Raw genomic sequence first — 21,617 nt, 5'->3', positions numbered from 1 at the left:
GCACCTCCTGCCCCTCCTTCTGCACTGACCTGGGTGTCTGCAGATGTTCTTACATCTTCTCACCCCTCTCTCTGGCTGCAAAAGCTTACGCTAGGGGTTTTTTTCCTTCTTAACTCTGTTACCCCAGAGATGCTACCGCTGTCACTGATTGGCTTGGCCAGCGGTGGGTTTGTCTTGGAGCCGGCTGGCATTGGCTCTGTCAGACACAGGGGAAGCTTCTAGCAGCTTCTCTCAGAAGCCACCCCTGTAGCCCCCCCGCTACCAAAACCTTGCCACGCAAACCCAGTAGTGGCAGACAATCTAAACTCATTTTAACACAAGATTATGAACCAAATTTATCCCCCTCTCACAGTTCTTGCAAAATCATGTTATAATTTGTCTGTCCTCTGAAGCGTTTCAATTTTTCCCCACTCACTGACAATCCTAAAACGAGCAACATTTCCAAAGCGTGGAGAAAAGTATTTAATGAAAAAAGAAAAAGATGTACGTATATAAAAAGACTCTGACACAACCCATTTAACAAAAACAAAAAAAAGAAGAGAGGAAATACTGAAACAGAAACAGACAGCAATGCTTGTATTTACATTATATTAAGAGAATAAATTTAATCAAATATAACATCTCACTTGGATTTTCAGGCAACCCTTCAGAAAGAGGGGTTTTTACAGTAAAGATGGAACCAAAGTAAAAATAAATTTTCTATTTTAGACAGTAGTGGATATGACCCTTGTGTTGCAAGATGCTTTCAGAGATTACCCAAAACCAGACTCATTAACAAGCTTCTGAAGTGCTGACTGTACACTGCACTGGCAAAAGCAGTTCAAAAGCAAAGCCTGTATTTCCCCCAGCTTCATCAGCATCATTAATTTGCACAGAGGCAAGTAATTATGCTAGTTTTAACAATGAACTTTAGTTAAGTAGTAACCATACACCTAAGTGAACACCATTGTTCTGGCCAACATCTTTAAGTCCACAAAGAAACCTTCTCTGTTGTTTCATTTTAGAATAAAATTTGATTTTTTTAAGACATAAGCAATCTCAAGTCTCTCACATTCCCAGTGCAGTTGCAAACACAAAACCTGTCACACTATAACCAGTTTTCTTTTTAAAGTAGATGCAAAAGAGTTCCTCTGTAACATTTAAAATAAGTTCTTCCCCACAGCTCCCAAAGATAGTTCAGCAATGGAGGGAGAACTTCTATTAAATTCTCAACAACACATAAGTAGGTTGAGATGCACTGAGAAAAATACCGGAAGATTAGCCAATCAGTCTATGTATGGATATTCTCATGAGGTCAGAACACACGTATTTGAACAACAATCTCTTTTACAAAAAAGCCAACATCTTTCAGTGTTATTTGTGATTTCCATGGATCAGCAGCTACGAGGGCACCAAGAAGAGTTAAATATTTAAGAAGCCTCCACCAGATATGATTAGCCAAAAGCAGCTGAAACTTCAGCTGGATTAACCGTACAAAACAGGGCAAACTGATGTCCTGCAGGGCCTGCCCCATTATTTACGGGCCTTTTTTCCCCCCTCATACCGAAGGCAACAGAGCTGTAGCTCTTATGTATGGACGGAAGTTTTTTTTTAAGTCAGGACAACACACTGTAGGCATGTAACACAGATAGCAGCAAAGTAACTTTCTGTCTGTTTGGGGGTTGGATCTTTTTTTCTTTTCTTTTTTTTTTTCTTTTGTTTTTTCTTTGAAAGCAAGAAAGTGCTTCAGAGCTCCAGAAAAGTGAGCAGGATCAGAACTCCTCATGGACGTTACGCGCATAGTCCATAAGCTTGCTGCCTGTGAAGTATTCACTGTATTTCAGGATCTCCTCCAGCTCTAAGTGATGGTTTTGATTTTCATCTGCTACTGCTATCATTTGCTTTGCTTCATTTAGGGCATTGTATTCATTCATAGGATCCATATATTCCTAAAACAAGTAAAAAAATAATTTTCAACCACTAAGCACACATTCCCACACATCAGAATTATGAACCATAGCTCCATGTAAGCTTCAGCAATTATGAGACCAACATAAGACACCTCAAAGTGAACATAAGTCATGGAAAAAGGTGTTAGCACATCTTTTTGACAGGCTTACATCTATCTTCTAGCTATTTTTCCATTTACTGCTTCCTTAGCTGTTCTAACAGGAATCCACATTTTCTCAGCTTATGCCAGTGTCTACAATAAAAATATTTTTGACATTTTGGCTGCAAACCAAACTACTAAATCTGGTGGCTTTAGTGAAGAAATATCAATTCAAAATTAAAAGGTACACACTACCGATCTGTATGACCTAAATTTTCTTGTTTCTGGAGATAATCTTTTTAGAACGCATTCAATTTAGAACTTTCTAGTTCCATTTTAAACCACCAGACAGACACTACAGAGGTCAGAAGTCTAAGAAACAAAGCATTCAAAGCACTTTGCTCCTTCACCTAACTGGAAATATATTCAAAGTTTTCAAGCACAGCATTTTAGTTCATGATGTAGAAGACTCAAGATTATCTTCAATTTCTTCCCAGAAGATGTGACACGTGCGTGGATGTGTCTGTGTATATGTATACAAAGACTTGACAGATAAAGCGGCTATTTTTAAAAGAAAATTCTCAGTAAAAAGGCTATTAACATTGTCTATGTTATAACTGTTTATCCATAGTGCCACTATCATTCCTACCCACCTATTTGCATACTGACAAGATTAGGAACTTTAACATTCATCCTGTCTCAGGGAGACCAACATTTTAGAGGTTCTCCTTTCACACTGCCTATGCTGCAGTTCAAATTCTGCTAGTCAAAGTACATTCTTACACCCAGAAAGGACAAAAAGCCAGAAATGAGCCATAAGCCTCTTCGATTGGCCACAAAACTGCCACAACTATAGGGTGCAAAATATTTCATGCTGTTTGGTAGACTCTTCTGCAGACAGTATTATTAAAAGAAAGCCTTACTTCTACAAACCAAAGTCCAAAAAGCCACAAACTAGAACCCACACTTGAAAATAATAATTTGTTTTTTTTTTTTAAAAAGAAAAACACTCTAAGAAGACAAGGGATCTCTACTATTTTCTAGGCTACTGAGGCCCAGGGTTTGTTCGTCGTTGGTTGGGTTTTTTTATTTTATTTTTTAATACATAGGTTGCCAGTTACTCCTTTTGCAACTGAAAGTACAACTGTCTCAGTAACCAGTGCACCTAATGAAGTCTGTGACTTGCTTTCATGCACCTCATATTCATGCAAATGTTTATGTGACAAAAACCCTAAAAGCATACCTATGAATAAGAGTTATGCTAGGAAAACGCCCCCTCCGCTTTAACAAAAAGCTAATAACACTATATGCGAGCACTATAGAACAACACTATAATCCAAAGTTTTGTAAAGTAGACACACACACCGTAGTGTTAATTCAAATATTTTTGGACTTCATATTCTCCGAAGTAGTTTCAATCCTGTAGTAAAAAAAACACTGCTGGTTTTGAAAACATTAGTACTATTTAAGGAAGACTTACTTCCAGCTCTTCCATTGTGACAATACCATCATGGTTAGCATCAATGACTTCTTCAAATTCCTTCCTTCTATCTTTTACCCAATCATCATCAATATCTTGAGCTTGCTGGTTCTCTACAGTACCAACAGGTAATGAAATGAACTCTGAAAGGGTAAGTTTCTTATCCCCGTCTTGATCTACAACAAAAGTACATAGAAACTGAAAAGTATTAGCTTAATGTCTATTAAAAATTATAAATTCCTTCATGTCAGATGTACATTGGTACAGCCTGCCTGGTTTCAGCAGCCCACAATCCTGACTCTAGCAGAGAATAGTTACCATTTACACCTTTGGTTAGCCAAAACCTCTCTGCATTATAGTACATATACAATGTTTTAGAAAGCTAAAAAAATAATAAATATACACTCATCTATAATCTAAACAAAAAGAATTTCACTGGACCTGAAGGACACACCAGGTGACAAGCTGGGCTTTTTAACTTTTTTTAATTGTTGTTTATTTTTCAACAAGGTACTGCAACAGAAATTTTCTTACAGCTGTATCTAGTCTGCCCTTGTATTAGTGTTCAGGTAAATTAACCCTCATAAAACACTGTGTACTGCAGTTGTTCTGTCTGTGCGTGCCACACAATCGAGTATCACTGGAAACTCTTCATATTTATTAAGCTAACAACAAGCAAAGTCATAGTTCTCTCTTTTTTTAATCCAGATGTTCTAGCAGTTTTAAATATGCATCACTATTGACTCAATAGAAAAAAAAAAAACACGTGTGCCAATACTTATGAATTTTTTTAAAAAAACTTATTTTCTTAGAAACCTCAACCATTTATTTCCACTTTCATGACGGTACGTCACTATTCTTACACGGCTGCTGTACTGGGGAAGCACAAAGTAATTACTGCCCTCCTCATGGAACATTCGCATCAATATATTTTATAATATTTTACTATTCATCAAACCTTTTCTACTACTTTGCTACAGTGACCCTACAATGCAGCAGCACTTCAGTGTGAAGTTGCGTCAGCTGATCTTCGTATGAAGTACTCAGAATATCTAACATATAATGTTGTGCTGTTCTTTAACAACCAGAAACTAAATTTAGTTTTGAGAGATGCACGGACAACTCCACAGAGATGCACGCATTTGTGCTGTTAGTTTTTCTTACTCATCACATTAGAAGATGTGTAGAACAGAGCAAACAAGACGTGCCAACCTTTCAGATTGACCAATAACAGTGCAATGACCTAATAATGTCTACCCAATAAAATGGTTTGCAAGTAAACAACTCCCAGGAAAGCATGTTTTAAAATGACATACCCAAATCTCGGATGATTTCTTTCACCATGAACTTCAGCATTCCCCTACTATGCTCTGGATGAAGAAAGGACAAGAATTCTTCTTCATTCAACAACAGATCAGGAGGTGGGTTGTCAGCTTGGTACCACCGATCCTTCAGATTATCCAAAACTTCCTGTGCTAGAAATTTAAGAAAAAGATTTAAGCTATCATGTTCAATCTCTTTAAAGGTCTTAAAAATATACCTTAGTCTGTTATTCAATTGTTTAACAAGAATGACTTATGAACCCGTTATTTTACAGTTCAACTCGCAGGGGAGGTGGGTGCTAAGGGGAAACAAAGTGCAATTCATTTAGTCTAGTTTGTGCTGAAACACTAGGAAAGATCCTTTAACCAAACAACTGAACTGAAATTAAGCGATGAGAATAAAGATTTAGCTACACCTGTACCAAAGCTTCAAGGTATCAAGAGAAAAGTATTGTCCTACCAGTATTGTTAGACGGTTCTGGTAGGAGGTATGAATAATCCAACTTTGTTCAGTACTTGTTGTTCTCTTTTCTTATTTTCGTATTTTGAAGCCCACTACCAACAGAAATCTTTCACCTGCCTGAATACCAGTAGTACTTTTCTTCTGAATGAATCATTTTTGTTTTCTACTTCAAAACAGTCCTGTACACTGAAATATTCTTCAAATGTAGACTATTCTTCACATTCACTATCTCCACGTATTGCAATTGTGACATCACACACCTAGTTAGTATCTACAGGAAAGGAAGATGTCAACCAATTATTTTCCTACCCAAATAATAACCATAGAACAACAAACCCTTTCCTACAAAAAAATCAACCCTTTTCTTACAAAAGGAAGTTTGGAAACATCAAGAACCGATGCTAAGCTAAGCACCAAGATATGCATTTAGTTTTCAGTTACCTAAGGATACAAGTACTTATTACTCCTTTTAGCTACCTTGTCTATTCTCTATCAGAAGGCATTCTGACTTCAGACCTAAACCCTGCATATATTTTAGTTATCACTATAATTTAATAAAGGGAAATATTTTTGCTGCAAGGAGTAAGTTGAAGTACATGTGTGTGAATAAATATATCAGCACCAAAATCACTTTGCATTTCCACTTCTTTCATTTCCTCTTACACCATGCAGACAAGCACTTTTTAAGTGAATTTTTCCTAAACTTAACTGAGAATCATAATTTGTACATGAGTTTCCGCTAAAACCACGCATCTGATTTGAAGAAAAAAACACCCTGCCACACACAACATGAATATTATGTGCACCTAGTGGTCCTGAACATAACCAAACAGGAAAAAAAATACCTGTATAGAGTATTCTTTTTCTGGTGTAGGCATTTTCTAAATGACACACTGGAAAAAATACTGTGTGTAGCACACCCTACTATCTGCAAAATACACTAACAAACACAAATCTGAAGCATTTGCTTTTCACAAGTTTTAAAAACGCTCTGAAAGACTACTGTCTTCAGATAATAAACTTTTTTTTTTTAATTTAATAAACTCTCTTTAAATATCTCCTGCATGCTTTTGGTTGTTGAGTTACAAGAGGAAAAAAAATGCTAATGGTCACATCTACATTTTTGAATCACTAGTTGCAATTAAAAGGTAAGTCTTCAGTGAATGTTTTTTGTGAATAGTAAAGAAATCCTTCAGAGTCACAGTATGAATCGTAGCACGCATTTGTAAATGGCAAGTTTGTTATGTCAAGGATACACGTAAACACAGAATAATCAAATCACTTATAGTTTTCCAGTGTAGCCAACCCCAAACGTTAGAAGTCACAAGTTAATCTCCCTTTGCCTGCCTTTCTTACTCATTCTTAAATGAAACTCAACTGTCAGTTGAAACTGTCTTTATTTGCATAAGGTAAATAAAGTTGTGTCCCTAGTTTTGGCCTGGCATCCAAACTGTAGCGTGCTTCTGCACAAGACTCAGAACATGCCCTAAAATCCATATATTCAGTTATTTTTTATTATACAGACTGAAAAAGAGTACTTTTGCACTGCACTAGAGTATGAAAATAAATTTAGCTTATCATCCTCAGGAAGCGGTAGATAACTAACTTGATTTTCCCAAACAAGGCTTGTTACCTAGATAGAAAAATGGTTATGTACACACTTCCCTTATTCAGCAAATCTTTTATCTGATGAGCATTCCTGTAAACTGTACTTAACCACACTGCCATAGAACACACTGCACAGGTGTTTTCCCTGCCATAAAATTCAAAGGCCCATTTGCATTTTAGTTGCTTTTTGATAAATGGAAAATATAACATAACCCACTTTTAAATGACTAATTCCTGCAAGGAAAGGCTAAGGCTTTGTGTTTTACTTAACAGTAAATTTAAACACTTTTAGATGGGGGGGTGGGGAGCAGGGAGATTACACTGTTAAGAGTTGTGTTTATACCAAGCCAGATTAAAATGAAAGTTTCAAAAGTAATAAGGAAGAAATGATCAAATCTCACTAACCTAAAGAATCGGTATCTCTCTATAGAGAACTTAGACAAAACATGAAACAATTGTTAGGCAACCTTCTGCTATTAACTTCTAGTACACTTTGCAGTGCCTAAGCACGTACCTATTTAAACACAACACTGTTTGGTAGCACGTACACCCCTCCTCAATTTTAGAACAGGAATCATGTATAGCAGCTGCCTTTCATTTGGAGCAACAGGGAAGCTGATTCCCCCATTAACAAATAATACAATGGCCCACAGACAACACAGGTATGACAAATTTTAGCAGACTGTTAAACATAAATAACTGAAAACTATTTAAATAGGCAGTAACAAATAATCAACCAAGATTTTTCAGTGTTAAGTATTTACTTCAAGAGTGTTGGGAAGGCAGATTTGAGTTGGAAAGGAATCTAGTATTTTTGTCTAATGACTTACACATTCTACATTTGTGTAGAAGCAGAAGAACAACTAAAATATTCATGTTCTGTTAAGAACTGTTTTGACATTCAGGTTTTAGGTTTTAAGTAAAAGAAAAACCGACACACACCAACAGTGCGCACTTACTTTCTTCATCTATTTTCAATTCTTCATTGTTTCTGATCTTCTCTGCGATCTCTTTTTCATTAAAGCCCTTACTTGCCAAAAATTTAATTTTATATTCATCCCAGGACACATGGCCTGTAAGAAAGGGACATCTCTCAGACATGACATAGTATGTTTAAACGATGAACTTTTGGTCTCATTACTTAAAATGGTACGCGCTAAAAATCTTTTGGTTCAGCACTGTAACCATCACACTAAGCTTTATGAATGACAATAGGAATACTATCACCTGATTCACTTTTATATTTCTTCAGACCAGACAGGCCTTATGAAAATAATCTAATTATGTCACCGTCCTCACCCCCATCCCTGGCAGAGCCACTTAACTTGTTACAATTTCCTATGACCAGAAGTGAAATAACATAGCAGTCAACACAGAACTACAGTGCCGACTGGAGCACATTACTTCTTTGCTTTATTATCTTCTGTATTGATCAAAACTGTTGTGATTACATGCCATCCAAAGAAACTTGGATTTTGTCACAGCACAAAGAGCAGCCAATAGGTTTGGCTACCAGCAATTGACTTAAGATGTCATCAGGAGATGGAGGAACTGTTCACCTTACCATCACCATCAGGGTCCACAGCTCGGAAGTGCATTTTATTCTCTTCCACAGCTTCCTGGAAATGTTCATCTGTCTTTTCCATGATCCAGCGCTGCATCTCTTTCGCACCTATCTTTTTATCATTATTTATATCCACCCTATGGATGAATAGCAAACGAGATTTAGAATTGGGGATGGGGGTGAGGTGTGATTATTTTTAGCTTCTAAATTAATTACTTTGTTCAACAATAACAAACAGCTTGCTACAGAAAAAAGTATATTTATAACTCTCTCTGAGAAGTCGTACATTCTTCAAACTACAGAGTAAACAAGTAGCAAGTTAGCCATTTATTTCATAATTAAGTAACTACAACATCTAGGTTACTACTCAGTGAAAAACGTTCCGCCATACTTCACTTTGCTGTAAGTTAACTCACTTCAATATTATATTTTTAAGTAATTTTTTTAAGTAGATGAAACCACAAATACATCACTCATGGCATATTAACTCATTTCCTATTGGTTCCGAACGGTTAATTGCCAACTGGTACAGACTTTCAGTACACTGAAAAGTTTATTCTCTAACATTCTCTCAAATCATTAACTCCCTCTCAATTTATCTAAGTCCTTTTTACCTCGATCTTCCAAGATCTCTGAAGTTTACTGATGAACTGTCTCTCTGTGTCTGCCTAGATTACATCACAACTATCGTGACCAGCGAAAACAATTAAACCAAAAAAGTGAATAACGTTGGTGCAAGGACTTTCAAGCTATTTAATACTTTGACTGTAGTACTTGTAAGTGGAAGAAACCCCAAACAAACCAAGTTTCCTCTACTATACCTTGATCTCTGGTAATACATTACAGCTGATAGTTTTTAGTTCTTAACACATTTAAAAGTTCTGCACATACATTTGTTCTCCATTAGGTTTCTGAGTTATCAGGCTCATTTTGCTTTGTCAAAGGATATGCTTGTACTCAGTGCTACTGAGCTACAGAACTAAACTTCTTCTACCTGACTAAAATTATCAGTAAATGTCCAATCTGACAATCCACTATTCTCCTTAATGTATTACCGATATTGCTTTATCAAGAAAGATACACTGCCATACCATCAATTCCATTATTGCTTATTTCATAAAAAAGAAGTTAATATAAAAATTACAGTTGAAGAACAAATAAAAAACAGTAACATGCCACTTTAAGGGGTTTTTTGAGCATATCATGAAGTATTTACTCAAAAAAAGACGTATTTAAATATTTAAAACTGAAGAGATACCACTAACATTTAGGAGGCAAGATTCTATTTAAAGCATAACAAAACCAGTTGTGTTGAATTAAAAAAAAAAAAAGAAAAAACACAAAAACCCCCAGCTTGATTATGTCTTTTTTATCTGTTTCTATCACTGTCTTAACAGTACTGAAGTGTTATCACTGAAACTCAAGTCATTAAATATGTGATTTGCCTTTAAATGTCAAGTAAATGTTAAAAGCTAAAGGCAAATAACAACCCTAGCACCTAATTTTCTACACTTAACTGTATTAATAAATGCAGTATCAGCAGTTTTAAATATTGTAACATATCTTTCCACATACATATGCACAGGCTCAGTATTAGCAACTTTTCAGTATCAACGGCAAGACCAGTAAAATGGCCATGTTCCGCTCACACCACCTTGCACTTACCAGGTGAACAAACGTGGGGTTTGATACGGAATAGGTACTATCAAAAATGAGAAGGGAAAACAAAGTATTTTCCCCTCAACATTTAACATTCTAGTTTCCTTACATCAAAGCTATCAAACTTAACTACTTCCAAGCCGTACTTTCCATGTAAATCACATTGTAACTAGGGAGAAAGGTAACAAACATTCCATTTTACTGCTCTTCTAGCTCATGAAAGCACACCTTTGATCTGCTACCACAGTTCACAAGAAGTCTCCAATGACTCAGATTTTCATGAACTAAGAGGTATCCACTGTATAAGATGAGCTGAAATTCTTTCAGTGTCCATAAACAGCATTTCTGCTTTTGAGAGGAATATTTACAACTTTACAATTATATGAAACATAAGATACGGTCCTGCTGCGAGGTTACCATCTAAGACAATAAAAACAAAAGACTGTCCATGCTTCCTTAGATAACTATCTCATTCTAAATCGACTACTCAAAACATTTCCACTAATAATGACAAGCTTAGATAACTACATGTTGCTTAACAACCTAATATTGGTAAGTCACAGAATATTGATTTTATAGCACAGTGATGGGCAATCAGTTTTCTAAGGCAGATAGGCCTGAACACTCAAAAGATGTTAGTAAAGAGTGGTACCTTCTAATGCCCTCCTTAAAAAAAAACTGCCCAGGAACAACTACTGGCAAGAAAGAATTTAAGTTCATGAAAACAAGATGAACCCAAGCAAGAATATCATGCCAAACTACAAGTTTGCTCAAACCTTCCTTGGAAATTTGTGTATAGAAATCTTGTGATGATTTCCTCAAAGTTCATGGTATACTAGCTAAAAAAAAAACAACCAAAAACAAAAACTCGATTGCTCTTTTTCTACAAGCAGCATAGTTTGCTGCTAGAGTCCTATGTCAAATTCATCAAAACTTAGGTATATGATGTACTATTTCCTGAATTGACAGCAAAGAAAGCTTTTGTAAAAGCAGAGACAATTTTTAGCATAAATTTGAATTAAAAAAAACAGACTACAGAGAGCAATTTATCTAATTGCTTATCTGTCTCATTCCAGAGAAAATTATAGCTAAACCACAGCCCAGACAGTAGTTGATGCAGCATGATAAATACCATTATTTACAACAGCTCCTTATAATGTCTAAGTTCAAGGTTAACACTTCACTGACTATTCAAACTAATTATCTATTCACAGCCTAAATATTAATACTACCTTTGAGTAAGAAACAAGCAAGTATACTACTTTGTAGGACAATTGGAAATTTTTCTTTAACAAAAGCATGTAGTAAGGGTTGCATTGAATATAGATGTCAAGCCTGGAAAAACAAGTCTTAAACACTTCAGCACAGTTTCTCAACCACAAGCCATTAAAAATCAGATTTTTGTGGTCACCTTTCAAAAAGTCCACACCTAAAAGTATTATCAATAAATATTGGCCACTCAGGTTTTCAGATTCCTAAATGACAACACTGCAATGCTGCCTGAGGTATTGGGGGGAGCAGGAAGGCAGTGATCTTACCTAAAGGACTAAAGATTTTCTTGAGCATGTAATGCATATCACTTTAGAGGTGGTTTCTGTTTCATTCAAATAATGAAAAGCAGATCCAGAAAATAATTTTTAATAACAGAAACCAAAGCAAAGCTCTACTTTACACAGTTGGTGGTATGCAAAATTTATTAGATGTACATTTAAATGTACAGGTTAGGAAAAACACAAATCGGGGCGCACACGCTACTTGAAATCTTCCAATAGCACACAAAGCCAACAGTTTTTTAACTGAATAATACAAATCTGTAATCTAAATCAAAGATACAAAACAGGAAAACTTAAAATGTCCCTTCTCCTCCTTCTGCATTCTACCTGCTATTGCCCAACATCAGCTGTTGTTACTAGCATCTTCCTGCCACAGACAGAATGCATACCAGTCGAAATGAATTCTGTGTTAGGCTATGAGAAATCCAAAATTAAGGAGGCACGGATCTTGCCCTACGTGCAGTCTGAACACAAACAGTCACAGCTGTAAAGTCTCAGCTATGCTTAGAAGCACTGTGGGATTCAGAACAAGTTCTGCTTTAGGAAAAGGTAAGTTCAGGACTTTTAAACAAGGAGAAGAAAATAAACCAAAACATCTCTGTACACGGTAGTAATTAACAGAAGGTGTATTTTAGCCTGTGACCTGATGAATGACCATCAAGGTAAGTACTTAGCTAACACAAAGATTAACTTTTAAATCACAACTAGGGCTGCCATTAAGTAGCTGAAAACATCAGCAAAATGCAAATGCTAGAAGGATACCTCTTTGAGTTTGAAAGCTGAGTAACTCCATCACCACAAAAACACCCTGACAGAAAGCCACACACATTACATTCTTCTGTACTTGAATTTATTGGTTTTGTTCAGTACAGGTAATTTAAAAGATAACTGACCCTTTGAAGCAAGGCTCACCAAACCGAATTCTAGTACCCAACGCCATCGATTTAGTGAAATCAGCATTACCATAAATACGTTTGAGTGCTTTCGATATCTTTTTTCCTTCCCTCCCATCAACACCCACCTACACAAGGTAAACTACACCATAGAGCAAAAGAGTTTTTTATAGATTCCAGGCTAATTTAAACTATTTAAATGGAGACTATAGCAAATGTGGTTTTTTGCAATTATGAGAAGTACAAGAAGAAAGGATGTTAAGTAAGTCCCTCTGACAGATTTTCTTGACCTGAAGACACCTGAACACTTACCCTTGGCAGACGACTAAAAAGAAGCACCCAGGATTTTCTGCACGATACTCTAATTTCACAGGGCAAAGCAGAAGTACTGGTTAACTTGTAAAAAACCACGTCTTTAAATAAGTACGGCTTGTCCTCCCAGTAAAAAGTGACTTCAGAAACTGAAATACAAAATTATCAAGTGCCACTTGTTCTTTCAGTCACATATAGCTTGCTTGCCTAGAAAAACATGGTTTGGGGAACTTTTCTTCCATGTTTCAACTTTATTGTCTAATAGGGTTACTGAAAATAATGTATACTTGGAATTGAGTACTTTATATCATACTGGCATGCCACAGAATCTCAGCTGTCATTAATTAAAAATACATTGTGTGTTTTCTTTATGCTTTCAAAGAAAATATTTTCAAAGCATCTGGAAGCCTGTGACTTACCAGCTTTTCACAAAAGTTCATAGTATTTTTCTTGTCACTCAGCCTTTAAGACCATGTCTAGAAAGCAACCAAATTCCTCAGAACGCTTTTCTAATTTCTAATCTGACCATCTGACGGAATGTAATTTTAAGAAAGTATCTGCGTGAAGTTGATCTTGAATCCAATTGCTTCAAGCTTCCCAAGACAATCTCTTCCGTAACAGACAGAAATGAACAGAGTTTGCAATTTGTGTATGACATCTACTAACCACCAGTTAAATGTTTCCAATAAGCATACAGCAATAAAGAAAATAAAAGCATCTAAGCACAATCTTAATATCTGTATATACCCTACCAACGAAGTGAGTGGTCTGAATAGCAGACATAGTAATAAAGGACTCTACTCCAAATGAAGAAGGCACTCTGGTTTGCCTACTTGCTTTAGCTGCCTTTACTCGGGGGAACACCAGGAAAAAAAATTCGAATGTTATTATGGATATTTTTTCCCTGTTAATGAAAAGTTTGCAGAAAAAAAGTTTGTTAAAACTTTGTTAAAGTTTGTTTCTCATTTTATCTCAAGTACATGTGCATCCCCACATTGTCATCAGCATTAAGAGCACCAATGTTATTTAAGCTGTTCTAATAAAATTAATCCTCCATTGCAAAAATGCAAATAAGGCCAGTTCTGCCACCTAGTGTCTAAAAGTATGTACTGACTTTGATTGCCATTGCCACTATGTTTACTGACCTCCTAACATCTGACACTTTATTACCTGACACAAACCTTACCTAGCACAAGCACTTTATAAAAGGGAAAATACTTTAATGTCTAAAAGTAAAGTTAATATTTTACACCAAATAAAGAGCTAGATGAAGTTTTCAAAAAGGCTACAAAATTCTCATGTTTCATTCTCTTTTTCTAAATTCTGAGAAGCTCAATGTTTTGTTAACGCTGCTAACAATGAAGAAAGCTGTCACATCAATTTCTGAATTCATGGTATGTGCAGTTAGGCATAATTACTTTTAACCTTCATGTACTTAATTTGAAACACTCACATTTTAGACACTTGGCATCTACTAGGAAGTTTTGTGAACAGAAAGCAACTGTTTACCACAATCTTACCCCATTATCTGTCTGTCCCTTTTCTTCCCTTCTGGCTTTACTATTGTCTTCTCAGTATTCTTCCTCTGCAGTTATTTGCAGAAGTCACAACAGAAACAAAACCAAAATCCACACTGAATATAAAACCAAGCAATACATAAGAAACTTAGATTGCCAATCAAAACTAAACTTACAGCAAAGCAAGAGCATACTACTGCTAGAACAAAACTGAAACAAATTCCCATCCTTCTAATCCACTGCACAGGCATCCTACCACTAAGGAAGCCCTTCGTTACTAATTCCTTAATCTAAGATACAAGTGTGATTAATATTACTTTTTCCTGGTTTCCTGGCCCAAGGAATAATCAATTTTCATACCTCAAGAGGCTAAGTAGTTTGTTTGTTTGGGTTTGGTTTGGGGTTTTTTTCCAAATAGAAACAGTATGTTTTGTCACAGATTTTACTAGACCACAGCACCAATCCTGTATACTGATTATGACTCTCAACACACGTATTCTCACTCCCAAGAATGGTTCATACAGTTATGTTAATACCTTAATAACATGAACACAGTGCTTATAGTATGATGCTCTCCCCCTCATCGTTACAATTTTTAAATATAACAGAAAACTTTGCAAATTTTACTCTGAAGATCAGAGAAGTTCTGCACTGTTCTTGGCAATGTACATAACTCACTTTGAAAAGATGACCATGAGCTTCTTCCTATTTTTTCTGGGTTCCGAATCTTCCTCAAACTCTTCCATCTCTTTTCCTAGAAAAACTTCTTGATGAAATTCTTTGTTAAGATGTCCATCCATCTCCATTTTGACCCCGTTCAAGTGATCTGGGGGCAAGATCTCATTCTCATCTTTACTGTCAGCTGGCTTTTCTTTGAGGGCCGAATTATTCGCAGGCCTTGCATAAACATCCATTAGAAGAAATACAAACAGAAGGGACAAATACAGAGATCCCAAACTGCAGAGAAAGGCCTGTCTTGACATCATTTTTTTTTCCTTTTGATTCACAGTATTGGCTGATTGAATTACTGTGAATGGACTAAGTGATCTAAAAACAAAAAGGAAGAGAACACACACAAGTTAAACTCTGGAATATTATGTCACTAATAAAACACCCTAAAATTCAGAAGAACCTACACACACAAGTATTTGCTGTGAAAGCATTTTAAAAGCCTGTTAAATAATAAATACACGACAAGATGTTAATCTTTTCAGTCTGCACAACTGTAACCCCCGTCAGAGGACTTTGGAAGATAGCATCCTTTAAAATGCCTAGTTCTGCTCTCAAAACTGTCCTCTGGTGTTACGGCATGAGCTGACCTGACAGCTCAAACCCAGACGCTTCCTGACAAGTCAGCCCAGCGCAGGGAGCACTTACTGTCGGAGCTCAGCTGTGCAGTGACCCCAACACCAGCACTGCACTTCCCAGCAAGCTGCAGAAACAGCCATGACAGCGCAACAGTTTACACGAGATCTCAGACCGCCTCTTTAGAAAGGCTCGAGAGACGTAAAGGTGGGTTTTTTTGGGAAAGAGGTGACTGAGGGAAATACGATTACAAATGCCACCACGTAAAGCCGAGCTGGAAACACAAAAGAAACAGCCGGCAGGACAAGCCACGACCTGCTTGCTGGGGCGTGAAAATCGCTGCCACGTACGAGTTCGCAGACCGCAGGGACGGGGAAAAGGACCGCAGAGCGTCGAGGAGCACAAAATCCACGGTCCCGCGGGCACAGCAGAGCCCCGGGCAGGCAGCGCCCGCCCAGCCCGGAGCAGGAGTCACAGACCGAGCGGCGACAGCTAACTCTCCACCGGCTGGAAGGGCAGCGGCGGTCCCGACCCCGCTCCAGGAAGGGTCACACGCACTCACCGAGAGGGTCGGGGCGCCCGCCGTGCCCCTTCCCTGCAGGAGGGGGACGCAGCCTCCGAGAGCCGTGACAGGCCGCGGGGAGGCCAGCCTCGGCCTCGCTGCCCCTCGCCCCGCTCCCTGCGTGGGCCGCGGCGGCTCCTCACGGAAGGACGTCACGCGGCGCGGAGGACCCCAGGCCCACTCCCGTCCCAGAGACACGGGCGGAAAGAGGAGCGCGGGCAGGGCCAGCGCTGCGTAGGAACTTCGTCAAAACGCAATACGTGCGTGAGTGGCCCGGAGCCGCCATCTTGGAGTAGGGCAGGAGGCCGGCCCGTTCCGCTGGCGGCAGCCATTTTCCCCTCACAGCGGGTCCGCCCCGACCCGCCGCAGCCACCCGGGCGTTGCGGCTGCCACGACCCGGTAAAGAGGGAAGGCAAAACAAGGCGTGCTAACAATTTGAGCGTGTTTGCTCACGTGCTCTTCCTTACCTCAATTAATATTTAAGCAGACCTCCTCCAAGTGCGAAGGAGCCTTTTTAATTCCTTGTCAGATCCTGGCTATACGTACATCTCCAGTTTTGTGCTTCTCTATTTTACTCGGGAGCCCTTGAAATACTGGGTTTTGTACGTAACACGCCACTAGCACTCCTTACGAAATCAGGACAGCTAGCTACCCAGTCAACTCACGACTACTTTCCCAAGACTATACCGTGCCGCAACGCCGCCACGCACCAGAGCTCCCCTTAGTGCTGGACACAGAGCCAGCCCAGACGCAGCCCGCCCCCGGCTGCACCGGCACTTCCCGCGGCTTCCCCTGCCGTGACACAAACCAGCAGCCGGCACGGCACGGCACGGCACGGCACGGCACGGCGCGCCCGGAACCAAGATGGCAACATGTCGGCGTCGCATGCCCTATTGCAAGATGGCCGCCGCAAGGCGCCGCCGTGCGCGGTCAGGTGGTGCAGGACGCGGCCACTCCTCCTACCCCTTCCCCCACAAGGCAGACGGCGAGAGAAGCGGCGGCCGCTGCACACACCGGGTCCGCGCCGGAGGCCCGGCAGGTGGGCAGGGACGGAGCCGCTCCTCCCCCCGACCTGGGCCGCCGCTTTCCCGAGGAGAAGGGGAAAAGGCAGGAAGGAGACATGAAACCACCTCTGAGGGACGGCGAAGCGCGGTAAGCGTTCCCACAGGAACCTTGTCTCCTCTCGGCGGCCGTAAGCCGTTCCAGCCCCCGGGGGCGGGGCTCCTGCCGTTCCCGCCTAAATCCTCGGGGGGCGGGGCCTCACGGCCTGGAAGGGAGGGGGCTCCGGCCGGGGCCCGCTCGAGGCCCCGCGGCCATGAAGCTGCTGCGCCTGCTGTGCCGCCACAAGACGGCCCTGGGCCTGGGCGGCCTGTCGCTCTTCGCCGTGGTCCTGCTTTACCTGGCCAAGTGCACCTCCGAGGGCCTCCGGCCTCTGCCAGCCCCCCGCGGGCTCCCGCACAGCCAGCCTGCAGCCCTGCCGCCGCGGGGTGCCAGGGGGCCGCATCCCCCCGCAGCCCCACCACCCTCGCCTGAGGAGACTGCCTTCCTGGCCGTGCTCATTACGAGCGGCCCCAAGTACAGCGAACGTCGCAGCATCATCCGCAGCACGTGGCTCTCGGCCGCCGGCCGCCCCCCGCACGATGACATCTGGAGCCGCTTTGTGATCGGCACGGGGGGGCTCGGGGCTGAGGAGCTTCGTAGCCTGGAGCTAGAGCAGAGCCGGCACAGAGACCTCCTCCTCCTGCCAGAGCTGCGGGATTCCTACGAGAACCTGACTGCTAAAGTCCTGGCCACGTACATCTGGCTGGATCTGCACCTGGACTTCCAGTTTGCTCTGAAGGCCGACGACGATACCTTCGTACGCTTGGATGTGCTTGTGGAGGAGCTGAGAGCCAAGGAGCCGCGTCGCCTCTATTGGGGCTTCTTTTCTGGCCGTGGTCGAGTCAAATCTGGCGGCAAATGGAAAGAGAGCGCCTGGGTGCTCTGTGACTACTATCTACCATATGCTCTGGGGGGTGGTTATGTGATTTCTGCGGATCTGGTGCGCTATTTGCGTCTTAGCAGAGACTACCTGAACATGTGGCAGAGTGAAGATGTCTCCCTGGGAGTGTGGCTAGCTCCCATCGATGTGAAGAGAGTGCACGACCCTCGTTTTGACACTGAGTATAAGTCACGGGGTTGCAACAATAAGTACATAGTAACTCATAAGCAAAGCATCGAGGACATGCTGGAAAAGCACCAGACCCTGGCTAAAGAAGGAAAGCTCTGTAAGGAAGAGGTTAAGCTCAGGCTTTCCTACATGTATGATTGGGGAGTGCCTCCTTCGCAGTGTTGCCAGAGGAAGGATGGCATCCCGTGAAAGTCTGAGGAAGGAAAAGGCAGAATGTTAACGGACTCTGAGCTTGGTTACTGTTACTTGGGGAGAATCCCAGTAACTAGGGCTTAAAAATTACTCAAAAGCTTTTGCACGATTCATTATGTCACAGTCAATGAAACCCTGAAACTCCTAAGAGCTACTGGTGTGGCATGATGTAGAGATGTTTAAAGAAAAAGAAAGATGACAAAAAAACATGGAAAGGCTCATATGACAGGATTGAAGGCAAATAATAGGTTGCAAAATATGGATAGTACAGAAAGTTTGGGGGAAGATAACATGGATGAAAAGTTGCTGGAAGGTGTTTAACAGACCCTAAGATTTATTTGCTAAAGATCATGACAGGCCTTTATGTTATCTGTAAGATTGTGAAACTAGCATCTGCTGTTTATTTCTTGGCAAGGAACAAATGTCAGTTTGACAAGGTTTGAAGATTCTAATGGGGCTGCAAATCAGTTGCTATTGCCAGTGGGAACGGGTGGCTGGTTATTGACACAAGCAGTCAAGTAAAGGGAACAATTGTACCTAGCATATTCATGTTAGGGGAGGGAGGGAGAGTCTGTTCTTTGGTAAGTGCTCTGATTTACAAGAATGGAACTATTAGGCCTTCTGTGTAACTTGTCTCTAAGCTTTTTGTTGTTTTAAAGACATGTACATAAATTATCTGGCAGGTACGGAGTAAGTATATTTAGAAAGGTGGATGAGCTATGGTATTTGGCAGATATAAAATATCTTATTCTGGGGGCAAGTATGCTACAGAGCTAGCCTTCAGTTAGGCATAGGTGTTGTTCTTGGCTTATCCTCCAAACACACTGTGTATGAAGAAACATTTCCCCTCCCAACAGTAAGTAATCTCATTGACTACTACAAGGTCAGACGTAGGCTTCAGATTTGTATTGTTCTGGATTACTTCTATAAAGTTTAAGTTTAACAGTATTAGATAAGTGGAAACTATTTGGAGTTCAAATAAGATTGCCCTAACATGGGTACCTCAGCTAAGAAAGTAAACTCTATGTAGTCAAGAGAAATGGGTTCCCTCACCCCCCAAACAGCTATCTGAGGAGAACCTTGTCTCTCTTTTCAGGAGCTACATTGCAGTCTAAGGAGACTAATCGCCCGACTGTTACATTTAGATCCCCGAAGTTAGACCGTGTGGATTCCCTCCTTCTCTCCAATAGTACCTTTTAGTGGAACTAAAAACACTTTTACAGGAGGTCTAAGTTAATTGTTCAAGTGATATGTCAGTAAATGGGATTACGTCCCTTAGTCCTGTCTACACTACAAATAATGCTAGTACTGACGCAGCTTGTCAGCACCAGATGCAGTACTGAACAGTAAACACAGACAGGACATTCTTGGCTGTAGAACAGATCACTTAGACAGTTTCACCATGTTACTTATCTTCAAAGCTTTAGGTAAGCCTGTAATTCAAACATTTTTGAGTTGCAGGTGCTCTAAAACACACAAATACTTTTCCAGTACTAGCACACAGCTACTGACTTCTGTCAGCTACAGATCTTTAGGCATAAGCAGAATTTTTACTTTTATGCCCAAAGGGCATTCTTAACAGTTTCACTGTTTGTTGCACACTGCACTTTCATACGATTTCATTTCTTCCTTTCCCTAGGTCAGTGTCTGTTCCCACCTGCAGGAAGAGACAAATTGCAAAGATAAAAAAAAGGCTGCCAATATCTCTGTATTTTCGCTTCTTAAATTAACAAGTTAGCAATTCATACCAAAGGAATCAAGTATGGGGGTTTTTTGTTACTCTTGTTTTGCTTAAATTATTGATAATTAAGAAAAGTCTTCTGCAGAGGCTGATAATTCTCTAGTTTGAAAATTTAAACAAATCTTTTACTTCCTTCTAAAACAAAGTTAAATTAAGATACTGAGGAAAAAAAGTTTTTAGCATGTGTCCATTCTAATGCATGCTTATGTATTGACAGATAGGCAGATGTGCTTTTCAACAAGGTATGCTATTCTAAAACATTAATTTAATGATTACAGGAACTTTAAATTGGGTTTAGTATTTAAAAAATCTATTTGCCAATTGGGGTTCACTAGTATTGTGTGTATATATGTGATTAAATGCTTGTAATGTGAGTATTTATTTATAATTATTGAAAATGTATTATGTATAGAAAAAATAAGATAGTTAAATGTCATTTTAAATTTGTTTAAGGAGGTACTGTACTGTCCATGAAAATTACATATCAAGCAGTGCTTGAATTTTTTGGTGTACAAGCCATTATTTAAAGTACTGGGATCTGAACTGCAGATCAAAACTCTGCTGCATGTCTCTCAAGCTAGTAAGAATGTACAGTTTATCCATTTCTACCAATAACTGTGTTCATGGAAGTTGTTTACATTGCTGACTTTGACTCTCCCTGCCCACAACCCCCCATCCCAACCCTGCAAAAAAAAAAAAAAAAGATCTTTTTCATTCCTGGCAAAATTAATGGCAGGAAAATGCTGGATCTCCATCTGATATCTGACCCCATGGAAGACATGATGCGTACAAATACTTAATCGCTAAGAAATTCTCTTGAAGAGTTTCTGACACAAGTGTGAAGCACAAGTGCACCACCTGGCAGAGCAGATCTCGACAGCAGCACAGCCTGGTGCTTGTCTCGGTGCACGACGAAGCTCCGAAACAATGGTGACCACTCTTACATTCTTGATGTCTGGATCTCAGTCTGACACAGCATCTTTTTACTCTTTTCTGTGTAAGGTTAGCCATGTTTTGCTCTAGTTGCAAAACAAATTAACATGGAAGGCTTGACAGATTCTTGTCCTTTGGTAAGTGGCTTTGATTTTCTTAGTAGACACCCCCTTACTGCAAATATAGCACTTAGCTTTAAATCCCGGTTAACCAGGAAATTCCACAAAAGTAAAAGATGACGTTTAGTTTGTTTTTTTTTTTTAGTATTTTAAAAGCAAATTGAATCGTTTGGGAGAGAGCGGACATCCCACATG

General features: G+C 39.9%; 2 protein-coding genes across 6 annotated transcripts; one reads left to right on the top strand and one right to left on the bottom strand.

Annotated features, from left to right (window-relative positions):
- Nucleotides 1–438: 438 nt before the first annotated feature.
- On the bottom strand, nucleotides 439–17,487 carry SDF4 (stromal cell derived factor 4). 5 transcript variants are annotated; one of them, XM_075773335.1, is made up of 7 exons: nucleotides 17,398–17,487; nucleotides 15,079–15,447; nucleotides 8,467–8,603; nucleotides 7,862–7,975; nucleotides 4,826–4,984; nucleotides 3,510–3,685; nucleotides 439–1,928 (listed from the first exon to the last, which is right to left on the bottom strand). In XM_075773335.1, exons 2-7 carry the CDS (start codon nucleotides 15,384–15,386, stop codon nucleotides 1,752–1,754), a joined length of 1,071 nt encoding a protein of 356 aa, XP_075629450.1. In that variant the 5' UTR covers nucleotides 15,387–15,447; nucleotides 17,398–17,487; the 3' UTR covers nucleotides 439–1,751. The 5 variants fall into 5 exon arrangements, with proteins under 5 accessions (XP_075629450.1, XP_075629453.1, XP_075629451.1 ...); XM_075773338.1 differs by lacking the exon at nucleotides 17,398–17,487 and adding an exon at nucleotides 16,978–17,179; XM_075773336.1 differs by lacking the exon at nucleotides 17,398–17,487 and adding an exon at nucleotides 17,076–17,177.
- Nucleotides 17,440–18,823, top strand: B3GALT6 (beta-1,3-galactosyltransferase 6). The gene has a single exon (XM_010311455.2). The coding sequence runs from the start codon at nucleotides 17,583–17,585 to the stop codon at nucleotides 18,624–18,626; it is 1,044 nt and encodes a 347-aa protein (XP_010309757.2). The 5' UTR covers nucleotides 17,440–17,582; the 3' UTR covers nucleotides 18,627–18,823.
- The last annotated feature ends 2,794 nt before the right edge of the window (nucleotides 18,824–21,617 follow it).

The sequence above is a fragment of the Balearica regulorum genome, chromosome 21 (genome assembly GCF_011004875.1).
Source record: "Balearica regulorum gibbericeps isolate bBalReg1 chromosome 21, bBalReg1.pri, whole genome shotgun sequence".
NCBI lineage: Eukaryota > Metazoa > Chordata > Aves > Gruiformes > Gruidae > Balearica > Balearica regulorum.
This window is presented reverse-complemented; position numbering and strand designations above follow the sequence as displayed.

Coding starts and splice junctions, on each gene's coding strand:
- SDF4 (XM_075773335.1), bottom strand. CDS start 15,386: ATGATGTCAAGACAGGCCTTTCTCTGCAGTTTGGGATCTCTGTATTTG. Junction 7,976..8,466: donor TGTGGACCCTGATGGTGATG/GTAAGGTGAACA, acceptor CCTTTCTTACAG/GCCATGTGTCCTGGGATGAA. Junction 4,985..7,861: donor ATTGAAAATAGATGAAGAAA/GTAAGTGCGCAC, acceptor TTAAATTTCTAG/CACAGGAAGTTTTGGATAAT.
- B3GALT6 (XM_010311455.2), top strand. CDS start 17,583: ATGAAGCTGCTGCGCCTGCTGTGCCGCCACAAGACGGCCCTGGGCCTG.